The sequence below is a fragment of the Triturus cristatus genome, chromosome 11, assembly GCF_964204655.1.
Source record: "Triturus cristatus chromosome 11, aTriCri1.1, whole genome shotgun sequence".
Classification (NCBI taxonomy): Eukaryota; Metazoa; Chordata; class Amphibia; order Caudata; family Salamandridae; genus Triturus; species Triturus cristatus.
This window is the reverse complement of record NC_140594.1, coordinates 176,110,412-176,130,390: the sequence shown is the minus strand read 5'-3', so window position 1 is coordinate 176,130,390 and position 19,979 is coordinate 176,110,412. Positions and strand designations below refer to the sequence as shown.

Here is a 19,979-nt window from a genome sequence, read left to right as displayed (position 1 = left end):
TACCCCATCGCCATGGGAAATAACTCCCATGACGAGGGGGGCATTTTCTTTTTGAAAAGAAAAAAGAAAACAGTTTGGTGTAGGGCTCCTTCATGTTGACGGAGCCCAGCACTAAACTGCAAAAAGCATTGACAGGAACTGCTGTTTGCTGATAAAACTTTTAAAAATTACATCTAGCTTAGTGGTCATTTCATGATTGTGCCGGCGGAGGTGGACTCAAGGCGAAGGAGTAAATTACTCTGTTGCCCTGACTGCAATACCTCTGACCTCCAATGTATGGATCGGCCCCTAAGTTCTTTCGATAACTTCACTAATGGCTGTAGCTCAGCCCCCCCAAACAGCTTTACTGCACACAAGGCATTCTGTTCCCAATCCCTATCTCTTAAGCACCGAGAAGAGCCAATGTCAGATTTGCACCATATAGAAGTTCAACCTTGTGATCATTTGACATTAGAGACTAGTACCCGATTATCCACTCAGTAGTATTTAGCTCTCATTGGAAAATCCAATGTTATGCAATAGGAAGTGTTTTGCCAATGCTCAATGAGAGATACCCACTTCTGCATTCCAAAGCCTTTGCCTGTTTAATCAGTTATGTGAGATCTGTGCCAATGTCATCTTGAAACTAGTTATTTGTGACTTATGGTGGTCGTTAGTTACAGATAGTGTGGTAGTTCTATTTGTCCTGAAGGCTATTCCTTGCTTGTTCCTCTGGACAAATGTAATGCAATGTCCAAAATCCCATATGCCAGAAGAAACTCAGTTGTAACAGATCAACTGGATCATCCACCATCTACCAGATTGTAACAGCAATGAATAGATGCTGCTTCAAGGGCAGCTTTTCCCAACCAAAGCGAGATGTTCTTCAGCAAATTCAAGAATAACAGCGTTACATGACTGCTTCTTTACGGACAAGAGGATTCTAGAATAACCAGGAATTACTAGAAGTCAACCTATGCCAAATTAGGACAAGAAACCTCTGCTGGAGGTTGGGACTCTGGCAAGCCTCAGAGGTAGAACTCCAAATCTGTGGGTTGTGCAGTGAACCAAGCATACCCCAGGTTCTTAGTGTGAGTAGGGAATGCCGCCAATTGGGGGTCACCCAGCAGAAGTTTAAACCAGGGAAGAGAGGATATAGAACCTGTTGAGGTTCTGTAATTCTCGAGTCTGACTCCATTTTGTTCTGTGCCACCATTTTGTGTTGCCCTCACGTAGGCCTGTGAAGGTAGCCTGGCGAACAAAGTGGCCTGGCCTTCTTAGTCCATGTATACATTAACTAGGTTTCTTTCTGACTCTGAAATGAACTGTAAGAAACTGACCTCTTCACCTGAAACTGACCTCGCAAAGCCAATTTCCCTGATCGATCTTTGTCTGAGATTGCTAATCAAGATACTGTACATGTAATCATGCCATGCCCTGCAGTGCCATCTAAATCAGATTAACCTTTGTGAACTATGTAATTATAGTGGTTTGCCCATATCCTGCTAAAACCCCAAAGGCTACTCACCTGCTGACCCTCCAGATTTTCCATTTGTTTAGGAATGTAATTGGTACAACTCCCTTACATCCCTGGGTCAGGATAAAGAGTATATAAGACGTGAAGTAAGACCATTCTATGGACTACCTCATTCAGTTGCTACGGCTTCTGTGTGACGTAGTCACACTCATTTGAGTTTAATAAAAATGTTCTTTTATATTTCAGCTTCTGTGCCAAATTCTTTATTATTGGTTTGAATGGACTAAGTATCAGTGAGACCCCTGAGAAGGAAATCATATTTCTTCACTGTCATAGTCATGACTAACCAAACCACTGCACAAACTATTTTTGGTGTCCTCTGCTTACCCAAACACCACCACAGTACAGATGCCAATGTGGTCAAACACATGACCAAGCCCAGTGCAGAGGCAGTAGGGAGAGAAAATACAGACCCAGTGAAGATGCAAAGCAGGCCCATTTAGGAAGCTAGAGGGCATCCAGGCCTAGAAGATTGCTGAAGACAGCAAGGAGTGAGATGGTTCTTTTTTCGAGACCATCTATAATGCGTTTGAGAATATGATATAGTCCTGGCCTGCCAAATCACAAGATATCTCCTTCCACTCATGTTTTCCCTGCTCGAACTCGAACTCGAAACACCTATTGTGAACTCATCAAAAAAAATCTGCAGAACCAGACAAATGTTATTTATACAACTAATATGTTAGAACACCAGTGAGTTAACTAATCTGCCCATTACACACAGGAATCTGAGAGTAATAAATAACACCTTAGCGGCTTTGAAATCCCACAACAATGACATCATATAATCTGGACAGTTCTACAGTGACATGATACAGTCTGAACATTAATTAAGGTAGAAAATGTCTCTATAGCAGGGATTTTCCGCATAGGAAAAGAAGGGCCTGATCCAAGCCAGATTTGGAGCAAATAAACCAAAAAATACATTTATATCCAATTAGTGAAAATGGATCTCTTTTATATAGCCAGTGATCATCCTATAACCTCATCTGGCTCCTGCTCCCCTGGACCTGTGTTGGACACGCCATCCCTATAATCACTCAGTCATATCCTCCCATCTTCACCCATATTACCATATTCTTTGACCACCATATCGTACAAAAAGTGTGTCACTTACTTCTGTTGTTGCAAGATGAGCTGAATCTTGTCCTTGAAGGACTTATGGTTCTCCTCCATGACGCGGAACTGCTGCTGCACCCTGCGCATCTCGCTCTCGGCATGCATGTCGAGCTCCCTCTCTTTGGCCTTGGTTCTTTGCTTTGCCATCTTCTTCCTCTACAGTGATACACTGCCATCAATGGACACAAGGAAAACATGGACATCAGTTTGCAACTACCAAGCCAGCATGTGGGGGAAAAGGACTATTTGTGCTACAAGAAATAGATATAGTGGAACTTCCAAAATACATTTTGTTTGCTATTCAGGAAACAATAAATACCTTTTTGTTTAATAAATACTTGCCAACATTCAAGGACAACGCTTAGATTTTCAGGTCATTACGGCTGCTTCCTTTTAACAGTTATTCTTAACTTTTGAGGGAATAGAGCTCTCCTTACCCAACCCAGGAAGGGATTTTTTACCAATAGTATCTTGACATCTCTGTTATTAGTACTGTGTGAGGCTGTTTTAAATTGAGGCCCTAAACTGACACCTGGGACTCCAAGCTGGGATACCTAATTGATTAATAGGCACATTACTTCATTCAAATCCATTGTATGCAAATTTAGTTTGTGAATATTAATTGAGAAAATCTTGACTACCAGACGTGATCAGTTAAGAATGATCATCAGCCGATACTTAGTCTGGGAGTTAATCTTAGACAACATTTTCTGGATGGGCCAAAAAGTGCAACTGACCTACTGTCGCTTTCAACCAAACTCAGAAGAGAAGCTCCCAGAAAAATTAAGGAGAGAGAGAATCTACTCTTCCAAAGGTGGCAAGAAATGTCCAGCGCTTCCTTGATTGGAAAGTGGCCAAAGCTAATGGCCATGTCTGAACTGGGGTGGAGGAGTGAGCTAAAGAATGATGATGGATTAAACCCAGATCAGTCGACTGGGGGTGAGTGCTTGCAATGTTCAACACTCCGTCCATCATCCCCTTTGGTTTTGCAAAACCCACTTTAGCCTATACCTATTAGGTCAAGGGTTGAGTACGGTCAGGGTGCTGTGGTCTGGAAGGACCATTTACTATTGGGCTGCCTCACCATCTGGAGTGTATTCACTCTCCACAATTGTACCGCTGAATATCGAGCCCAAGAATATCGACATACGAGATTATTATGGATAGAATATAGCGGGACAAAATATTGAAAGGCAAGTGCATATACGGATGTATAGATATACTATTCCTAACTCCTCATCTGTTTACCTTGAAGATATATATATATGACCAAGATACATATATGTGGAGTTCAGTATCGAAGATCTAGACCAGAGGTCTTCAAACTGTGGGCACGCCCCCCTGGGGGGGCATGGATGGGTTCCCAGGGGGGCGCTAATGCCTCTGAAAGTACATGTGAATGAAGATGGCCTGGAAGTGCAGCGATCTTTATTTGCTGCATTTCCAGGCCGTCTTGATTTACACCCAGGCCTTGAAGTGAAAGTGACAACTGTTATCAGAGTGCGATGGGGTCGGGGGTCAGTGAGTGTGCTGGCAGGATCAAAGAAGTTTAAAAAAAAAAAGGGCAAGTGTTTTGTGTTATCACAGATTTTTAAGTGTGTATAAAATAATACAATAACAGAAGAATTGAAAAATAAATGCATGTTAAACTAACTGGTGATAAATGCACTCTTTTAGGTTATGAAACCTCAGTTTGCAACTACCATCACTGTAAATGTGTGTGTATGTGTGTTAGCATTTTGAGCATAGTTATGGCTTTCCTGCATTTTCCACATAATCCATCATCTGCTGCATGATTTGCAGATAAAAAAAAACACGTTTCGGGCTCAAACGGCAGCAGCAACACGTTACCTTGCAGCGGAAAGCCCTTTCTAAAGGTTGACTGGTCACCTTTCTGTTGCTTTTTGCTATATGTGGGTGTTAAAGTGGTACTACTGAGGGGAAATATATGCCAGGACACTGTTAACAAGTCGAAAAATGGCAAAATAATGCTATCACAAAATAGGCAAGATTATGCAGCATTATTCGCCTCTGCTTGTTGCATAATTTGACCATCTCTTGCCACATAATTCCAGTGGCCCTGTTTATAGTGCTATGAGGTCCCAGCCTGTAGCAGAAAGCATTCTGAATATGTAAGTCATTATTTTAAAATAGTATTTAAATAGCCTAAACTAGGCTGCTGTTGCAGCAAAATGATGCAGTGATTGAGGTAAAACAAGTTCTTACATAATGTACTTTTTAGGAATAAGTAATACAACTGTATCTAATGCAGACATTTTTGTAAGTGCCTCCACTTTTTCAAATCTCAGCTAACACCCCTGCATTACACCTCAAAAAGAATAAATCTTTGCCGCCATGAAGCTTTAAGCAGAGCCGCTGAAATAATTCAGTAGGATAAGACCACATTATGCTGCAGGGTTGACTAAATAATGCAACAAAAAAAGGTTAATTATGCGGCACATTTTGTGGTTAGCATTACTTCATTATTTTGCTATTTTAACTCATGGTAACGCTGTCAAGGGAAATATTTCATCTCACCCAAATACAGCCGTAAGCAACTACAAGATTGCCAGTCAATCTTTGCAAAGGGCCTCCCACTGCTGCGGAACACTTTGCCTCGTTTTAAGTAACTTTTGTTCCGTTTAAGCTAAAATCAAGTTTTTTTTGTTGGAATCTGCAAATTATGGATTATGTAGCAAATGAGGCAAACTCATAATTATGTGTAAAAATAATACTGCTGCAGAAACTCATAATTCCAGTGGCCCTGGCTTTATGTGACTCAATCAATTAATGGCTGGTTTCCTTTTCAACTTTCTGCACTACCACCACACCCTCCGCTTTCAGGCAGAAGCACCTCAAAGTCAATATTAACCATTCTGGAGAAGTTTTTTGTGTGAAAGCTGAGACCATGGGGTGGCGGGTAGAAGGCCAGCAGGGTTGCATTCAGATGCAGAGCCCTAATCCTCTTGACTACTGGAGCCTCACAGTAATGGTCCAGGAGACAGAGGAAAGGAGTGAGATTCATTGATATTGTCAAAGAGAAGGCCAAGAATAGGGAGCACTGTATGGGGACTCATTTTTAAGTTTACAAATGGCCAGAGACAGCTCCTTGAGAGAAATACTCCAAAGAAGGGGACCATATAAGTGGTCTCTTTTTTAATTTCTTTTTAAAAAGGCCATTCATTAGTGAAGCTGGTACTGCTGCCAGGTGTGTAAGTGGCCACTGCTGGTTATCATTAGGGAAGCATATGAAGCAGGACTGGGGCTCAGGGGTTTGAGGGGCCCACTGCATCACAATTATGACAGTTTACCTTTAAAAAAGGGGCATGGCAGAATATTTTTCTTTCTAGCATTAGGGCCGAGGTGATGATCCGCCAAGGTGGGGAAGAGGTAAAAGATGCAAAGGAGATAGCCTGCTACTTAGGACTGCAGTTATGAGAAATGCAGCAGGTGTAGTTGCATTGGGGTCCAAGAGTGGGAGGGGCTCACAACACCCCAATTATGGGGGTAAGTATGTTTGGGATAATACATGTTTTTGTTTGATGCTTTTGCTGTTTTAGAAGTCTCATATTTAGTGAGGTTTATAAGCTATAGAAAAAGTACTCCTGAAATCATCTCGTAAGCACCACTCCCTATACGCACCCATTTCCCTCCTACTCCCCCAATCCTTGCCATAATGCTGTGGAGGGGGGGCCCGACTTCGAAATATTTTGCTTAGGGGGGGCTCTGAGCAAAAAAGTTTGAAGCCCTCTGATCTAGACTTACTTACCTTTCGATACTTTGGATTCAATATTTTGCCCTCAAAATGTGCATGTCTCGATATTCTAGGTACAATATTCAGGGTGGTCACCATACTCCACCAGTTTATATCCTGCCCTGACCCAGCTGAGTGGCCTGCATCGGCCTAAAAGTGTTGACTCAGAACTTCCTTATTCACCGCTCTTGCACCAAAATAGATGTTGTTCCAAAGTTGTACCCACTGTCTCCACAGTTCATCCATTACAGTTTCATTTACATCAGTGACAACCCACATACGTTGCTACAGTTCACAAGCTACATTTTACTTCCTACTTATTTCTTATGTTCGTTTGCAAGTATGACAGCATGCCTGTCTTCTACACACCCCGGGGGTTCTAGTAGTTTGCTTATCTCCAACGCAATTTCATATCAAACTCAGATTAAACTCTAAAAGTGAAATAGACTAGGAGTATTCCCAATTGGCACACTAAGGTCACATCCAAGACATCCTTTCAGGGTCTCAACATGAGATAAAGGATTTCCCTAAATGGCAGTGATTTATAAATTTAGTGGAGGGCCTGAAAATCTGTCCTGGACCATGTCTTCAGGGAAGGAGCTAAAACTGCTTTTGGGAACAAATGGGGCTTGTGTTTTCTAACATATACAGAGCCATGAGGCATTGACTTCACCTTTCGCTACTCCCCAGTGAGAACAACACCCTGGCCACAGAAGAAAGTGAAAATATGAAAGGAACATTAGTCAGAAGACCATGCTGCTGGTAAGGAGATAGAGGAAGGACATCTGGGGCCTTTTTCACAAAGAGTTGGAACCCAGCAAAGAGGGGCACTATAGGAGAGCCCGCGTCAGCATCATGTAAAGAGAGAGAAGAAGGTGGATAACAGCTGTGCCCTGCTCACTTTGCCCACATCTTACCTACTACCACCCTTCGTTCTAATAAACGCCGGCATGCCAACCATGACTCACTGCAAGACTCGGCTAAAAACCAAGGTTTGTCATTTGCTCTTCTTTTATCCCTTTGGTCTTCTTTGCAATGCTGCAATATTTAGAGTGAAGCGAGCCAGTGTGACAGACACTGTAGGCTAAGAGTTCCTACATAATGCACAGGGCAGTTATGCAGTCTATACAAGCAATTTCATCCCCCATGTTAGCTCTAAGTACTGAAAATCCTTGATAAAGAATCCCTCAGTGAAGAGGCAGGGTGAGGTGGAGAGGGTACAGGCAAGTGGGAATTGAGTAAGGGCAACTCACATGGTCGGCCTTTGTTGTGTTTACTCGGCCATCCGAAAGGAGCAGAGTATGATGGGGCGTAGCACAGCTGCAATCAGAGAGACAGCACTGCTGTCTAAGGCCTGAGCCTTTGAGGCACCTCTGCTGCCTCGCGCCCGAGTGTAATTCTGTGTTAAATGGTTGAAAGCTCTGGCATCTGAGAGTTGAATCTTTCTGTACTTTGTCACCTGAGAAATAGCTCTGCTGTCTCTTACCAAAGTGTGTATGCTTTAAATCATTTGAGGGATAAATCGAGAGTGCTATTCATAAACTGCATTTTGCAGTACGTTTAGTAGAACTACCACAATACTACTAACATACTACAAAATGGTATTCACATACCTATGTGCAGAAGTCTATGACTCATTGTAGCCTATCTTTTATGTATGCGGATCTCCGCTCAACAGATGACTTGGGCATAACAAAGAAAAACACACCTACCACTGTCCCCTAAATATGTAAACAAATAAAGTAAGACAATTTGACATAGAGAAAGGTACACAAGCATGTGAGTTCAGCCACCATAAGCCCTCAATCAATAAAGAATCCTAATTTTCAACAATAAGAAAATGCTACTCCGCACTCTAAGTTTGATCCAAATGTACAAACCATGTTTATAATCACATGTTACAGATGAATGTCTTTTCTGTATAGCCTCTAGATAAATAAAAGAAATGGTCCTTGATGCAATATGTGATCAAACCTTTATTGTTTCATTTTTCTCATGCAAACACCTTTCAATTGTAGCCAAAAGAAATGCCCAAAACATGTTTCGTCCGCTTGGGACTTCTTCAGGGCTAGAAAATTCAGAACAAACAGAGTAGTGGTACTGCAATATTCCGTATATTTCCTGTCTGTTCACAGGGCTATAACATAGTAATACCTGCTGAGTTTTCAATTGTGAAGGGTAGTAGTGAAAAGAAAATCTTCGAACTCTAAGTACAGCCAAGTGGCAATCAGTTCGGTCCCCTGAAGTGAGACAAGTTGTTCTCTCCGACAGCGTCCGCTGTGGCATGCTCTTTGCACTTTAGTTTGGATTATTTTTAAATTATACTTCTGAAAAATTATTTATTGTAAATATACATTTATGTTAATAATGCTGTAACTTTTTATAGTATTCTACATAAAAAAGAAATAACATTAATATTTAAGGACATCTTCATTTTTTTAGGCGCAGGGAAATTAGGTGATTTGCCCAGAATCACAGGATGTTGAACCGATGCTGAGACTTGAACCTGGTTCTCCAGTTCCAAAGTCAGCAGCTCTGGCCGAAACTCTACATTGTCTCCCCTCCCTTCATCTCCCATTGTGAGCCCTGGTGGCAAAAGTTATAAGTAGTAACTTTATACCCGTAAAATAAGCTCAATCCCCTGAATTAAGGTGGTGGGGACAAGTCTCCACTTTTGTAACTTTACACTCAGAAATGAAGAATAGCCCAAAGTAGTAAAGTTGGTCAAATGTCAAAGAGTAAACTTATACCTGTAGATTTACTTTTGTCAGGACCACTGGAATTATATGAATGCGCGGCACAGCATTTTTCGCATAGTTATAGATTTACCACATTTATCACATAATCTATCATCTGCTGCCTAATCTGTAGTTTTTTTACAAAATTAATGTTGTTTCTAGCTCAAACGGTTCAAAATGTACTATAATCGCAGCAAGACATGTTGCTGCGCAGTGGAAGGCCTTTTGAAAAGGTTGGCTGATCACTTTTCTGTTGCTTATTGCTATACTTGGGTGTTAAACTGGTACTCATGATGTGCAACCAATGACCAGACAAGTGTTTAAACAAGTTGATAAAACAATGAGGTAATTGTAGGGGAGTAGGATCTGCTTCTTATGGTTACCCCCACTTTTTGCTGATGTTTCACTGTTTTTCGACTTTAGTCTGGCTGGGACCCTGATAACCAGGACCCCAGCCTAGCTGCTTCCTCTCTAAATTGATTACCAGTACTTTAGGTACACTCCAGATTGGATACCGGGGTACCCTTATAAGTCCCTAGTATATGGTATACAATGTACCCAGGGCATAGGTACCCCAGAGGCCTACCAGGGGCTGCAGCATGTATTGTACCACCCCTGGGAAGCCTACCAAAATGACACCACAGGTCTGCTTTTGCAGCCTGGATAAGGTGGTGCATGCACCTCTTACTGAGATATAGGTTCACTATATCTCCCCATATCACTGCACATGTAAACCTATCAGTTACCCCTATGGCAGGCCTTAACAATCCTGAAGGCAGGGTGCTGGGTTTCATGTGAGAGGGTGCCCATGCATGAGCAGAGCCCCTCTGCAGCTTTCGGAACCTTTATTCCGGGGTTGTTTGTGATGCAGCCAAACCATATACTCTTAAGGGCATTATAACCAAACAGTAAATGCTAACTTTGGAATGGCTGCATGGAAACATGTCGTGTTTGGTGTCAAACACCTTGGAATCCTACCCCCACACCAGTAACTGGTGTGGGAGTATGATCCCACCCTTCTTGAGGGAGAGACATGACAGCACTGGTATACCCGGTACCAACTAACAGAGCCCTGGCATCACAAAATGGATGCTGCCAGCCACAGACATGAGTCTGCCCTCCTGCTGCTGGACGAAACTCTGGCAGGGGAGGCCTGGACAATAGGTTTCCAGTCACAGGGAGGTGTTACCACCTCCCAGACATGCTTTAGTGTATTGGGGCTGAGTGGGTGCACTCCAAGAGTGCTTTGAAGTCAGCACTGGGGGCACATTTGGTGTCCCTGTGCATAGTCCAGCTTAAACCGGTTGCAGGGGCTACCAGCCCCTGCTCTGGCGCGAAACTGGACAAAGGAAATAGGTGTAGCCACCCCTCTTCCCTGACCCTCCCATAGGTGGGTCCCTAGAGTTTGTCAAACCTCTTCCTTGGGTATAAGATAGGAACCCCTGGCTACAGGACTTTAGATTACACCTGGACGAAACTCTGATACAGAATCCTGGAACATCGATGATCTACATTGAACTAGGTGACTGAAGAATCTCCCTTGGAGTAAAGGAGTTACTCCCCTGCAAGGCAGGCACCAAAGACGCATCTGACCGGTTTGCATCTCCGAAGCTCCTGAGGACTCCGGAGAACTTTGCAACACAGGAGGTGGGTTTCTGTGGTCTTAGAGGTTGATCAGTGCCTAACAAGCCTGAGGCCTGTCTCCCTCATGGCGACCGTGCAACCCGAACCCCTGGATACCGCGTCACTTTGCAGGAGCATCAGCTTTCCAACAACTCCTACAGCTGAGCTTTGGGTTACTTGTAGCCCTGACCCCGAGCAGCAATTCCACCGAAGATTGTCTGCCTACACTCCACGAGTGTTCCGAGAGCTGGCCCTTTGTGTTTTCTCTCGAGGTCCCTTTGCGATCCCTGGTCCGTCGACTGGTGGGTTCCTGTGAAGGCAACTTTAATTCTGATTGGGCTTCCCTGATTGCTCCAGACGTGCCCTGACTCTCCATTGCTTGGGGAGTCCCTAGGACCATGCTGGTCCGCACCGATGCATCTTTTCTCTTCCTGCGTGGGTTGCTGTTGCTAAGGCTTGTTGTGTTCAATCCAAGCACCGACACCGCAGCATTCGACATCCTTCATGGGACAGCTCGAATCCAGCTCCTGGTTGTCGTCGACGCCTCCTGGTCCTCGTGGCTGCGGAGTCAAGCTTCACCTCTTCGCACCTGAAACACCCGACGTCGGTGGGCATTCGTCTATCGTGGCCCTGGTCACTGGCAAGTGACCCAGACTCTGTCCCCTCTGCTTTCAGGTTCTTCTGATCTTCAACCAGGCTTGGATCACATCGGACACTTTTCTTCCTCCTGGCAGCAGCACTTTGCAGCAGATCACCATTGAAATCAACGACGATTCCCAACAACATTTGACACTTATGCACCCGGCTTCCCTGGGTGAGGTAACTCAAGTACTCCGGTGCTCCCGTGGGTGTTGGCCCTAGAGCCCCCTAAGTCTAAAGGGGTTTGCTCAAAGTCCTCTCCTAAGTGTCCTTAACTTCTAAAATTCCAACCGCGACTTTCCCATAGAATAGAAAGGGGCTCGCGCCTGTGTTCTCACACTGCACGCATCCCCCGTGGGTCTCCTGTGTCACTACAATGGGTGGTTCCTTGGGGTCCCAGCGATTCTACGTGCTCTAGGCACTGTGTCTAGTCAAGTTGTGGTTCTTATACCACTTTCTTAATATATGGTTTGGTCCGCCCCTAGGGCCCATTGTATATTGTGCTATTTACTGTTGTTTTAGAACTGTGTTATTGTGTATCTTGGACTCTAATCTCATAAAGAGATTAGTAGTGAGTGTTTAGAAATAAATACATATATTTTATATATACCTTGTGTGGTTCTCCTTTCGTTTAGTGATTCAAGAGGTTATAATCTGGTAAACCAAGCTGCTTTACACTCCTTCAAGACTTAGCCTGAAGGCTGCTCTCCATGGCTACCACTAGGATAGCTTTCAATAAAGGTTGTCTTTAAACCTATCATCAATAAGGGTTGTTTGGACTGGTACAAGGTGCCCACTATAACTAGTGGACAGCATATACCAGGCCAACTTCTCACAGTGATACTATCACACAATGTGCCGCAGTATGCTGCATAATTTGCCTTTTCTTGCCATATGATTTACTCAACCCTGCTGCATAATTTGGCCCTCCCGCGCCACATAATTCCAGTGACCCTAAATCATGTGTAAGTTTGCCTTTGTGAATAGGCCTCCTAATGTCTAAAGTTAGAATTTAAGAGTCTTAAGTAGCCTTTGGCGGATGGCCCAACATCCCACCATATCAGCAGACGGATGTCCTCTGTGCCCCTTGAGGAGGACCACCCACAATAACTATAGATCCCTACCTGCCTGGCAGGAATCTCTCCGCTATGAAGGGAGACACCCAGTCAAGGTTGTCAAATGAGGGGGGGCGTGGCCCAAACGCAGACCAAGATGGGTGCGTAGTTTCGGAGCTCCGCTGAGGGGCCGCGACGGCACCAACGAGCTCCTGGTACACCCTGGAGACCTGCGACCCCATACAATCTGATCCCCGAATCCAGGGGCCGCGGCTACGTCGAAGTGCGTAGAGGGCCTGGAGCGCGAGATGTAGCCAGGGGCTCGAGTTTCGCCCTGACGTCCTCGGAGCGGGGACTGGACCGTGGCATGCTTTGAAATCTGGCGGCCCCTGGGTGGTGTACAAGACATTGTGGATAACCCTGTGGCAGCACGAAAGAACCTACCTACGCGGGGACGGTGGAGTGGACAGGAACCCAGATAACGGCTGCATAACCTGCAGGTAGGCCCACCCGGTACCCCAGGAGGCCCCGTGGAGACAGGGTCCGCTGGAGAGGCTGTGGACTGGTCACCCGACGGGATCGATGCGGTGCTCCTCCACAATTAGGCCGGCACCCCCACCACCGTCTCTGGCTGCACCAACACTAGGGCGCTCAAGGCAGCATAATGGTGACCCCTGGACATACTATGAGGCCTAACTTGACCCGGCTCATCTGCATGCTTTCTGGGCAGGCATAGCGTTGAGACCATAGGAGAAGCGCATGCCCTGTATACAGCGGCAGCAACAAGAGAAGCGTGCCACCGGAGTATACATTGCACCTTTGCTGGTAGGGGCCCACACAGAGTCAGAGAACCGAGTGATCGACTCCACTCCACTAAACAGTGGGCGATTGGATGTAACTGGCGGTGGGCAATAACTTCAGCACAGGTCAAGCCCCATTCTGCCATCCTACCAGACATGGGCAAAGGGGATCCAAGGCAGAGGAAGTTACCCTTCGAAAAGGCAGGCAGTGGGACAGACTCCGCAAGCAGCAACATAGTGGAGGGTGGAGACGCTGCCAGCCACCCCACCCCAGCTCCCCATACAAGATAATAAGGCGCTCATGGCTGAAATCAGGGCTGGTTTCAAGGCACTGGATACACATTTCGATGCTCTGGACAAAAACCTGGTTAGACCAGCACAACAAGACACTGGACACCGTTGAGGGCAGAGTCTCAGACCAGGAGGACGGCTCGGCACAAGCTACCAAACGGCTGAAAAGAATGGAAAAGGTACTCAAAACCATCGCTATAAAGAATGAGGATTTGGAGGCCAGAGGGAGACACAATAACATACGCATTATGGGTGTTCCAGAGTCAACGAACTCATGGCGGCTAGATGGGTTCGTAGAGGGCCTATTGATCGATTTATTTGGTCGGGACTCATTTACTGCCACTTTTGTTGTTGAAAGAGCGCATCGGACCCTTGGCCCCCGGCTTACCCCTGGCTGTCCCCCCCCCACCGGCGAATCATGGCACGGCTTCTGAACTTCAAAGATAGGGATATCGCTTTGCGGATGGCCCGGGAGGGGGGGCACTGGAATGGCAAGGTTTCTCCATCTCACTGTATCCCAATTTCACCGCGTTGGTGCAAGAGGCCCGACAAAAATTAGTAGCGATCAAAGTTGCGCTACGTAAGGCTGGTCTGTAATATGGGATGTTATACCCAGCACATCTGAAAGTGGATGACGATGGCAGATCTCTGGTTTTTGACTCACTAGCGGATGTACAGGAATTTCTTAAACATCGAGCAAATACTGGACAGCCAAGAAAATCGCCCACACCAGACCGATCCCCTCGAATGCCAGACTCTGGCACCAGTGTTGAACTGTTCTCTGCCAGTTGACAGACTCGCCGCATTGTAATAAGTTGATAAGTATTGAACATGTTTTGCGTCACTCCCTAACAGCTAACATTTTGGCTGTAAGGATAATGGTCATTCGGATTTTTGCCTTACATACATTAAGTAACCTGGGATTAGGCGTAGCGGTGCCTCCCCCCGTGCTTAGGCACTTTCTGAGGTTTGATCGTTTAGAATAACTGCACAGACTGTTTATGCTTCTATTTGGGATTTCCCCTATGTTAAGGATAAGGGGATGGGTGGGGGGTGAGGGGACACTTTGGTTGATAACTTTTTTTTCCTTTTACACATTAATAGCCAGGACTTTTTTACCATTGGTCCACAAAGTAGAATAGTTTCAACTTTTTTAAAATTCTCTTAGAGCTAACATCTTTGAGAATATTACCCTGATGTCCCGGAATGTACGAGGGCTCAATGACACACGTAAACGCAAGTGGGTGCTACATTATCTACAGCACCACCAGGTAGATACAATACTCCTCCAGGAGACGCATCTATCCCTGCACTCATCCCCGGGCTTTGCCGCCAGCTGGGGTTCCAACCGATATTTTGCTCGTTATAGCACATATGCAAGAGGGGTTTCAATACTTAAACACAAGTGACTACCATTTAAGACAGTAGAGGTACACACAGATCAGGCAGGAATATACTTATTGGTGAAGGGCTGACTTCTTGGTAACACAATCCTCCTGGTCAATGTTTATGCGCCCAATATGGACAACCCGGACATTTTTGTGGAGCTCCACTCCCGCATAGACGGAATGGGGGCTGATCATATTTGTATGGGGGTGACTTTCACATCTTACTAAATCCTAGATTAGACAGTACAGCCACAACACCAGATATGAAACCCAAGACCAGGAGAACACTAACCACTTTGATAGATGCTATCCAGCTAGCGGGCACGTGGCGCCATGCAAATCTAGACAAATCCGTTTATACTCACTACTCAGCCCCACATAACGCATGGACTCGCTTGGATTATTGGTTTCTCACCCCGAACGTTACAGCGTGGTCGAACACAATTATCCACTTTCCACATACTCTTTCAGATCATGCTCCAGTGGTGCTCGAGTTGTGGGTCCCGGGGGCCGGGGACAGGGCGGGACAGTAGAGGTTCCCGGAGATGGCCCTGCGAGACTCGGTCTTTGAGGCGGCGTTACATCTAGCAGTGGAGGAATACTTCAAAATCAATGTAGATACAGTAGAGTCCAAAGCCACACTATGGGAGGCGTTCAAAGTCTATATAAGAGGGGTCTGCATCTCCAAGAGTGCTGGCATATTAAGGGATTTGCGGCGCACACTGGCGGGAATCGAGGCCAAGTTGGTGACAATAGATGCGGACCATGAGGCGTCCCGGACAACCTATGGTCTTTGGCAGAGAGCAGCATTATCAACTGAGTTTCATAAGGCAGCAGAACTGGAAGTCCACTTTTTAGGGAAATACGCTAATGCCAGGTAATATGGGGAGGGCGAGCGCCCCGGGTGCACGCTAGCAAGACTTATACATCCTAACTTGGGGCCTACATACATCACAAGCTAACAGGGTAAGGATGGAGATCAGATAACGGATTGCGAGGGTATCAATAACAGGGTATAGTCATATTACCAGGACTTGTATAAGACCAAGGTCACCCCTGACCCCATGGCCAGTAATAATTACTTAGATGAGGTGGCCATGGTCTGGCTGGAAGATATGCACAGGGACTTCTTTGCGGAGCCCTACACGGTAGACGAAGTGACTCAAGCAATAGAAGACATGGATGGCTCGAAAGCACCAGGCCTTGATGGGGTTCTGGGCTGTTTTTGTAAGATTTTAAAAAACCACTGGCCCCCTCATCTCATTGACGTGTATCAGGAAGCCATAGAGGTTGGCGAACTTCCACCGACCTTGCGTGAGGCGGTTATCATACTCCTCCCTAAACCTGGCAAGGACCCAGAACAGTGCGGGTCCTACAGACCCTTCTTGCTGCTGAACTTTGACTATAAAATTTTAGCAAAAATGCTGGCTAATAGGCTGTCCCTGATAATTCATCAGATGATATCGCCCGCCCGGGCGGGTTTCATCCCGCACAGGTCTACTGCGTTGAACCTGCGGACTGTATTCGCTACTCTCCACAGGATCACCCCCTCACTCCCAGCAGCGGCAATCCTTTTGGACACCGAAAAAGCCTTTGATTCATTGGAGTGGCCCTTTCTCAATGCCACACTGGTGAGATTGGGTATACCACCCAGATTCATATCAGTGATATCGCTATTGTATACGCGCCCATCGGCCCGAGTACGGTTGAATGGCTCCCTGACGGCTCCTCCACCCTGACGAGAGGAACCCGGCAAGGGTGCCCCATCTCACCACTGCTGTTCATAATAGCGATGGACCCTCTTGTACGCCAACTCCTAGATAATCGCTCTCACCGGGGTATACAATTTAAGAAGGGGCACTTATTGCTCACGCTGTACGAGGACGACATCATCATCTATGTGAGAAATCCAGATGAGAACCTAGGACTGATTCTCCGAGAAGTCACTCATTACAGTGCCCTGTCAGGCCTGCACATAAATTGGAGTAAGTCAGAGGTTTTTCCCCTGACTGTTGCTCGCAGCAGTCAAAGCATGGACTACCCACTTAAATGGTGTGATGACCAGTTAAGTATTTGGGCATCCATATTCACAAAGATCCATCACAGATCCTCCAACTTAACTATGGCCCGGCCATGGAGAAATTAAATGATAATATCGGCCACTGGCTGAAACTACCCTTGTCGATGGCCGGGAGAATTGCCCTAATTAAAATGGTCATCCTCCCACAGTTCTTATACCTCTTTCAGAACATACCAAAACCATTATACAAGAGCTTCTTTGCAATGCTTCGTTCCCAGCTAATAGGGCTGGTATGGGGGAGGACAACCCAGGGTCTGCTGGGACGCCTTGACACTTCCGTATGAACAAGGGGGTTTGGGATCCCGAACTTTTGAATCTATTATTTAATAGCACAATGCAGTTTCTCCCGACACTGGTTCCAACCTGATTCCCGGATTCCCTATCTACGACCAGAAGCAGATCTCGCTCATCCCACCCTCTTGTCGGCCCTTCTGCCGGTGGGGCTGGCCCGAGACCCACAGGATCTGCAAACGCTGTCCACGACCAGTTGGGCCTGGAAACAATTGACCCGGGCATGGGGCCCGGGGGGGGGGGTCGTCCATGTACCTTGCAGGGGGCCGCCCCTCAAAGTTTATTACACCACTGTGTTTGCCATGTGTAAACGTGGGGCTTCCCTGACTCTAAACAGAGCAGGGAAACTGCATGTGTGGAGAACTGCACGTTTGGTGGGGCTGGAGCCCCGCTCCGCTTCACCGAATGTTCTGTATCACTTCAAGAATAGGTCTGCTTTTTAAGACCAGGGCCTGTGAGGTTTGTGAACCCCCACATGCACGTCTGCTTTGTGACTTAGACCTGTCAGACCTGTGGAAGCTGGGAATGATTCTGCTGTCTATAGTTAATACCTGTAAGATCTGTGTAACCTATGGGTGATAGGCTGAGCTTGTAAATTCTGTATGTTCTAAGAGTTAGTTAGGGGTGCTGTGTAAATTCACCACCTCGAGGTTTGTTGTTTAACCTCCTATATAGTTGTGTTGTGTCAGGACTGGACCAGTAGCGGTCCGTGGAGGGAGTTCCATGGGGCGGTGAGGCGGGGCAGGGTGGGGAAATGTATACACCGGAATATGGATGAACGGAGGTAAGTACACATTTAAATAAATAAAACGAATTTCGTTGCGTGCGCTGCATCGCATTTTGCGATGCAGCGTGCGCAAAGGAATTCGTTTTATTTATTTAAATGTGTGCTTACCTCCGTTCATCCATATTCCTGTGTTTACATTTCCCCACCCTGCCCCTCCCCTGCCCCGCCTCACCGCCCCACAGAACTCCCTCCAAGGACCACTACTGGACTGGACATGAGTGCTCTGTGACCACAATCCCTTAAATGACGGACATTTTTTAATATCATATTTGTCTCCGATTTCCACTGTTTATAACCAGCAGATAGTTTGCCTAGTGGCTGTACAAACTCAAAAAATAACACTGAAAAACGATAAAAGTAATAAAATAGGATGCAAAAAAAAATGCCGCACCCAGGTCGTGTCCATCCAATGCCACCCTTCCCTACTGACCAATTGAAGGGGCTTCTGGCTGGGGACAGTTCCCACTTTTCCACGAAATGTTTTCACATCCCTGAACAAGCTATGAATCTTGCACTCAGCCATCTTCTCTCTCAGCCCTGCCTCACGATAGAACAAAAAACATCTTTGTCAGCAGTGCGCGTGTGCGGGCTGGCAGTGTTCCCTGGGTTCATTTTTGGCACGTGACCACTATATTCCAGATGGCCGATGATCGCTTTGAAACTCGTCAACAGGTCTAATGGCGCAGCCGTGACACATTTTCTTTTCGCTTTGCTGAGCAGTGGGCAGGACACCTGCCAAGTGTTCTAGGCCTTGCTGGGGCTCGCAGGCTTCCGCCGGACACCCGCGGCAGCAGACTCGGTGGCTGCTGAACTCTGACATGTCAGAAGGGCTGGGACCTAGTCAGTCAAGCCTTCTGGTGAACTTGAAGAACAGATGCCGCTGGTGGAAGTTAATGTTCAGATATAGACAAAAAAACGACAAGCTGTATCCCTAAAACACGTTGTCTTGTGGTCGCTATGGCGACAGAATTCAGCAAGTGCAAAATGATTTTCATAAGTACATGCTGGATAGATGTTTCCATCAAAGTGGTACCCACATTTGATTGGTACTCACATTCTAACCAATGTACGAAAAAATATGGTACAAAACTAATTTCCCCTTATTCTGGGGTGGGGTTGTCAATCAATCAATCAATCAGTCATTTGTAAAGTGCACTACATACCCGGAGGGTCTCAAGGCGCTGGGGGGTGGGGGGTGGCGCTACTGATCAAACAGCCAGGTCTTGAGCATCCTCCTGAAGGTCAGCAGGTCTTGGGTCTGTCGTAGGCTCAGTGGGAGGGTGTTCCATGTCTTGACGGCGAGGTGGGAGAAGGATCTCCCACCGGTGGTCGTTCTTCGGATGCGCGGGACGGTGGCTAGTGAGAGGTCGGCGGAGCGTAGCTGGTGGTTGGGGATGTATATTAAGCTAGTCTTCTATTCCAAAAAGAAGAGAGTTTCCCAGGCTATACTAAAAGGGACCGGGTATCAAGTAATATTCAAAATAAAGATTTACCTTTTGTGTTGATAAAGAACTCCTATAGTGAGATTGTGTACATTATACAATGAACCAAAGAAAAATTGTATCTAAGTTCCTAATATAGCAACACGAAATCAAAGTATATTGTTGTTTTATTTATTATACCTGTATCAAAATTTCAACAATATTGTATCCATTAAAAAGCACTATACATTACACATCATGGTTTACATTTTCATAAAAAACAGACATTTCTTAATAATATCTTTTGCAGTAATTCTATTGACAATTGTCGTTAATGATCAAAAGAATTTAACAGCAACTCAGAGCATATGAAAATAAAAATAATAAAATATAATTGATTAAAAACAAATTGACTGTGTCCTCTTGTCGACGCGTTTCGGTGTAATTTGTAGTTAACAACACCTTCTTCAGGACCCA

The 19,979-nt window shown here is 45.7% G+C and overlaps 1 protein-coding gene across 7 annotated transcripts in view; it reads right to left on the bottom strand.

The window, feature by feature from the left end:
• The window catches only part of CCDC63 (coiled-coil domain containing 63), a 158,599-nt gene that overhangs the window by 112,354 nt on the left and 26,266 nt on the right, over positions 1-19,979 (bottom strand). For 5 of the 7 annotated variants that reach the window (XM_085634102.1, XM_085634105.1, XM_085634106.1 and 2 more), the window contains one exon: positions 2,634-2,804. In XM_085634102.1, the coding sequence (XP_085490228.1) occupies positions 2,634-2,782 (149 nt within the window). In that variant the 5' untranslated portion in view covers positions 2,783-2,804. The remainder of the gene's footprint in view (positions 1-2,633; positions 2,805-19,979) is intronic. The other 2 variants (XM_085634107.1, XM_085634108.1) reach the window with 1 other exon arrangement.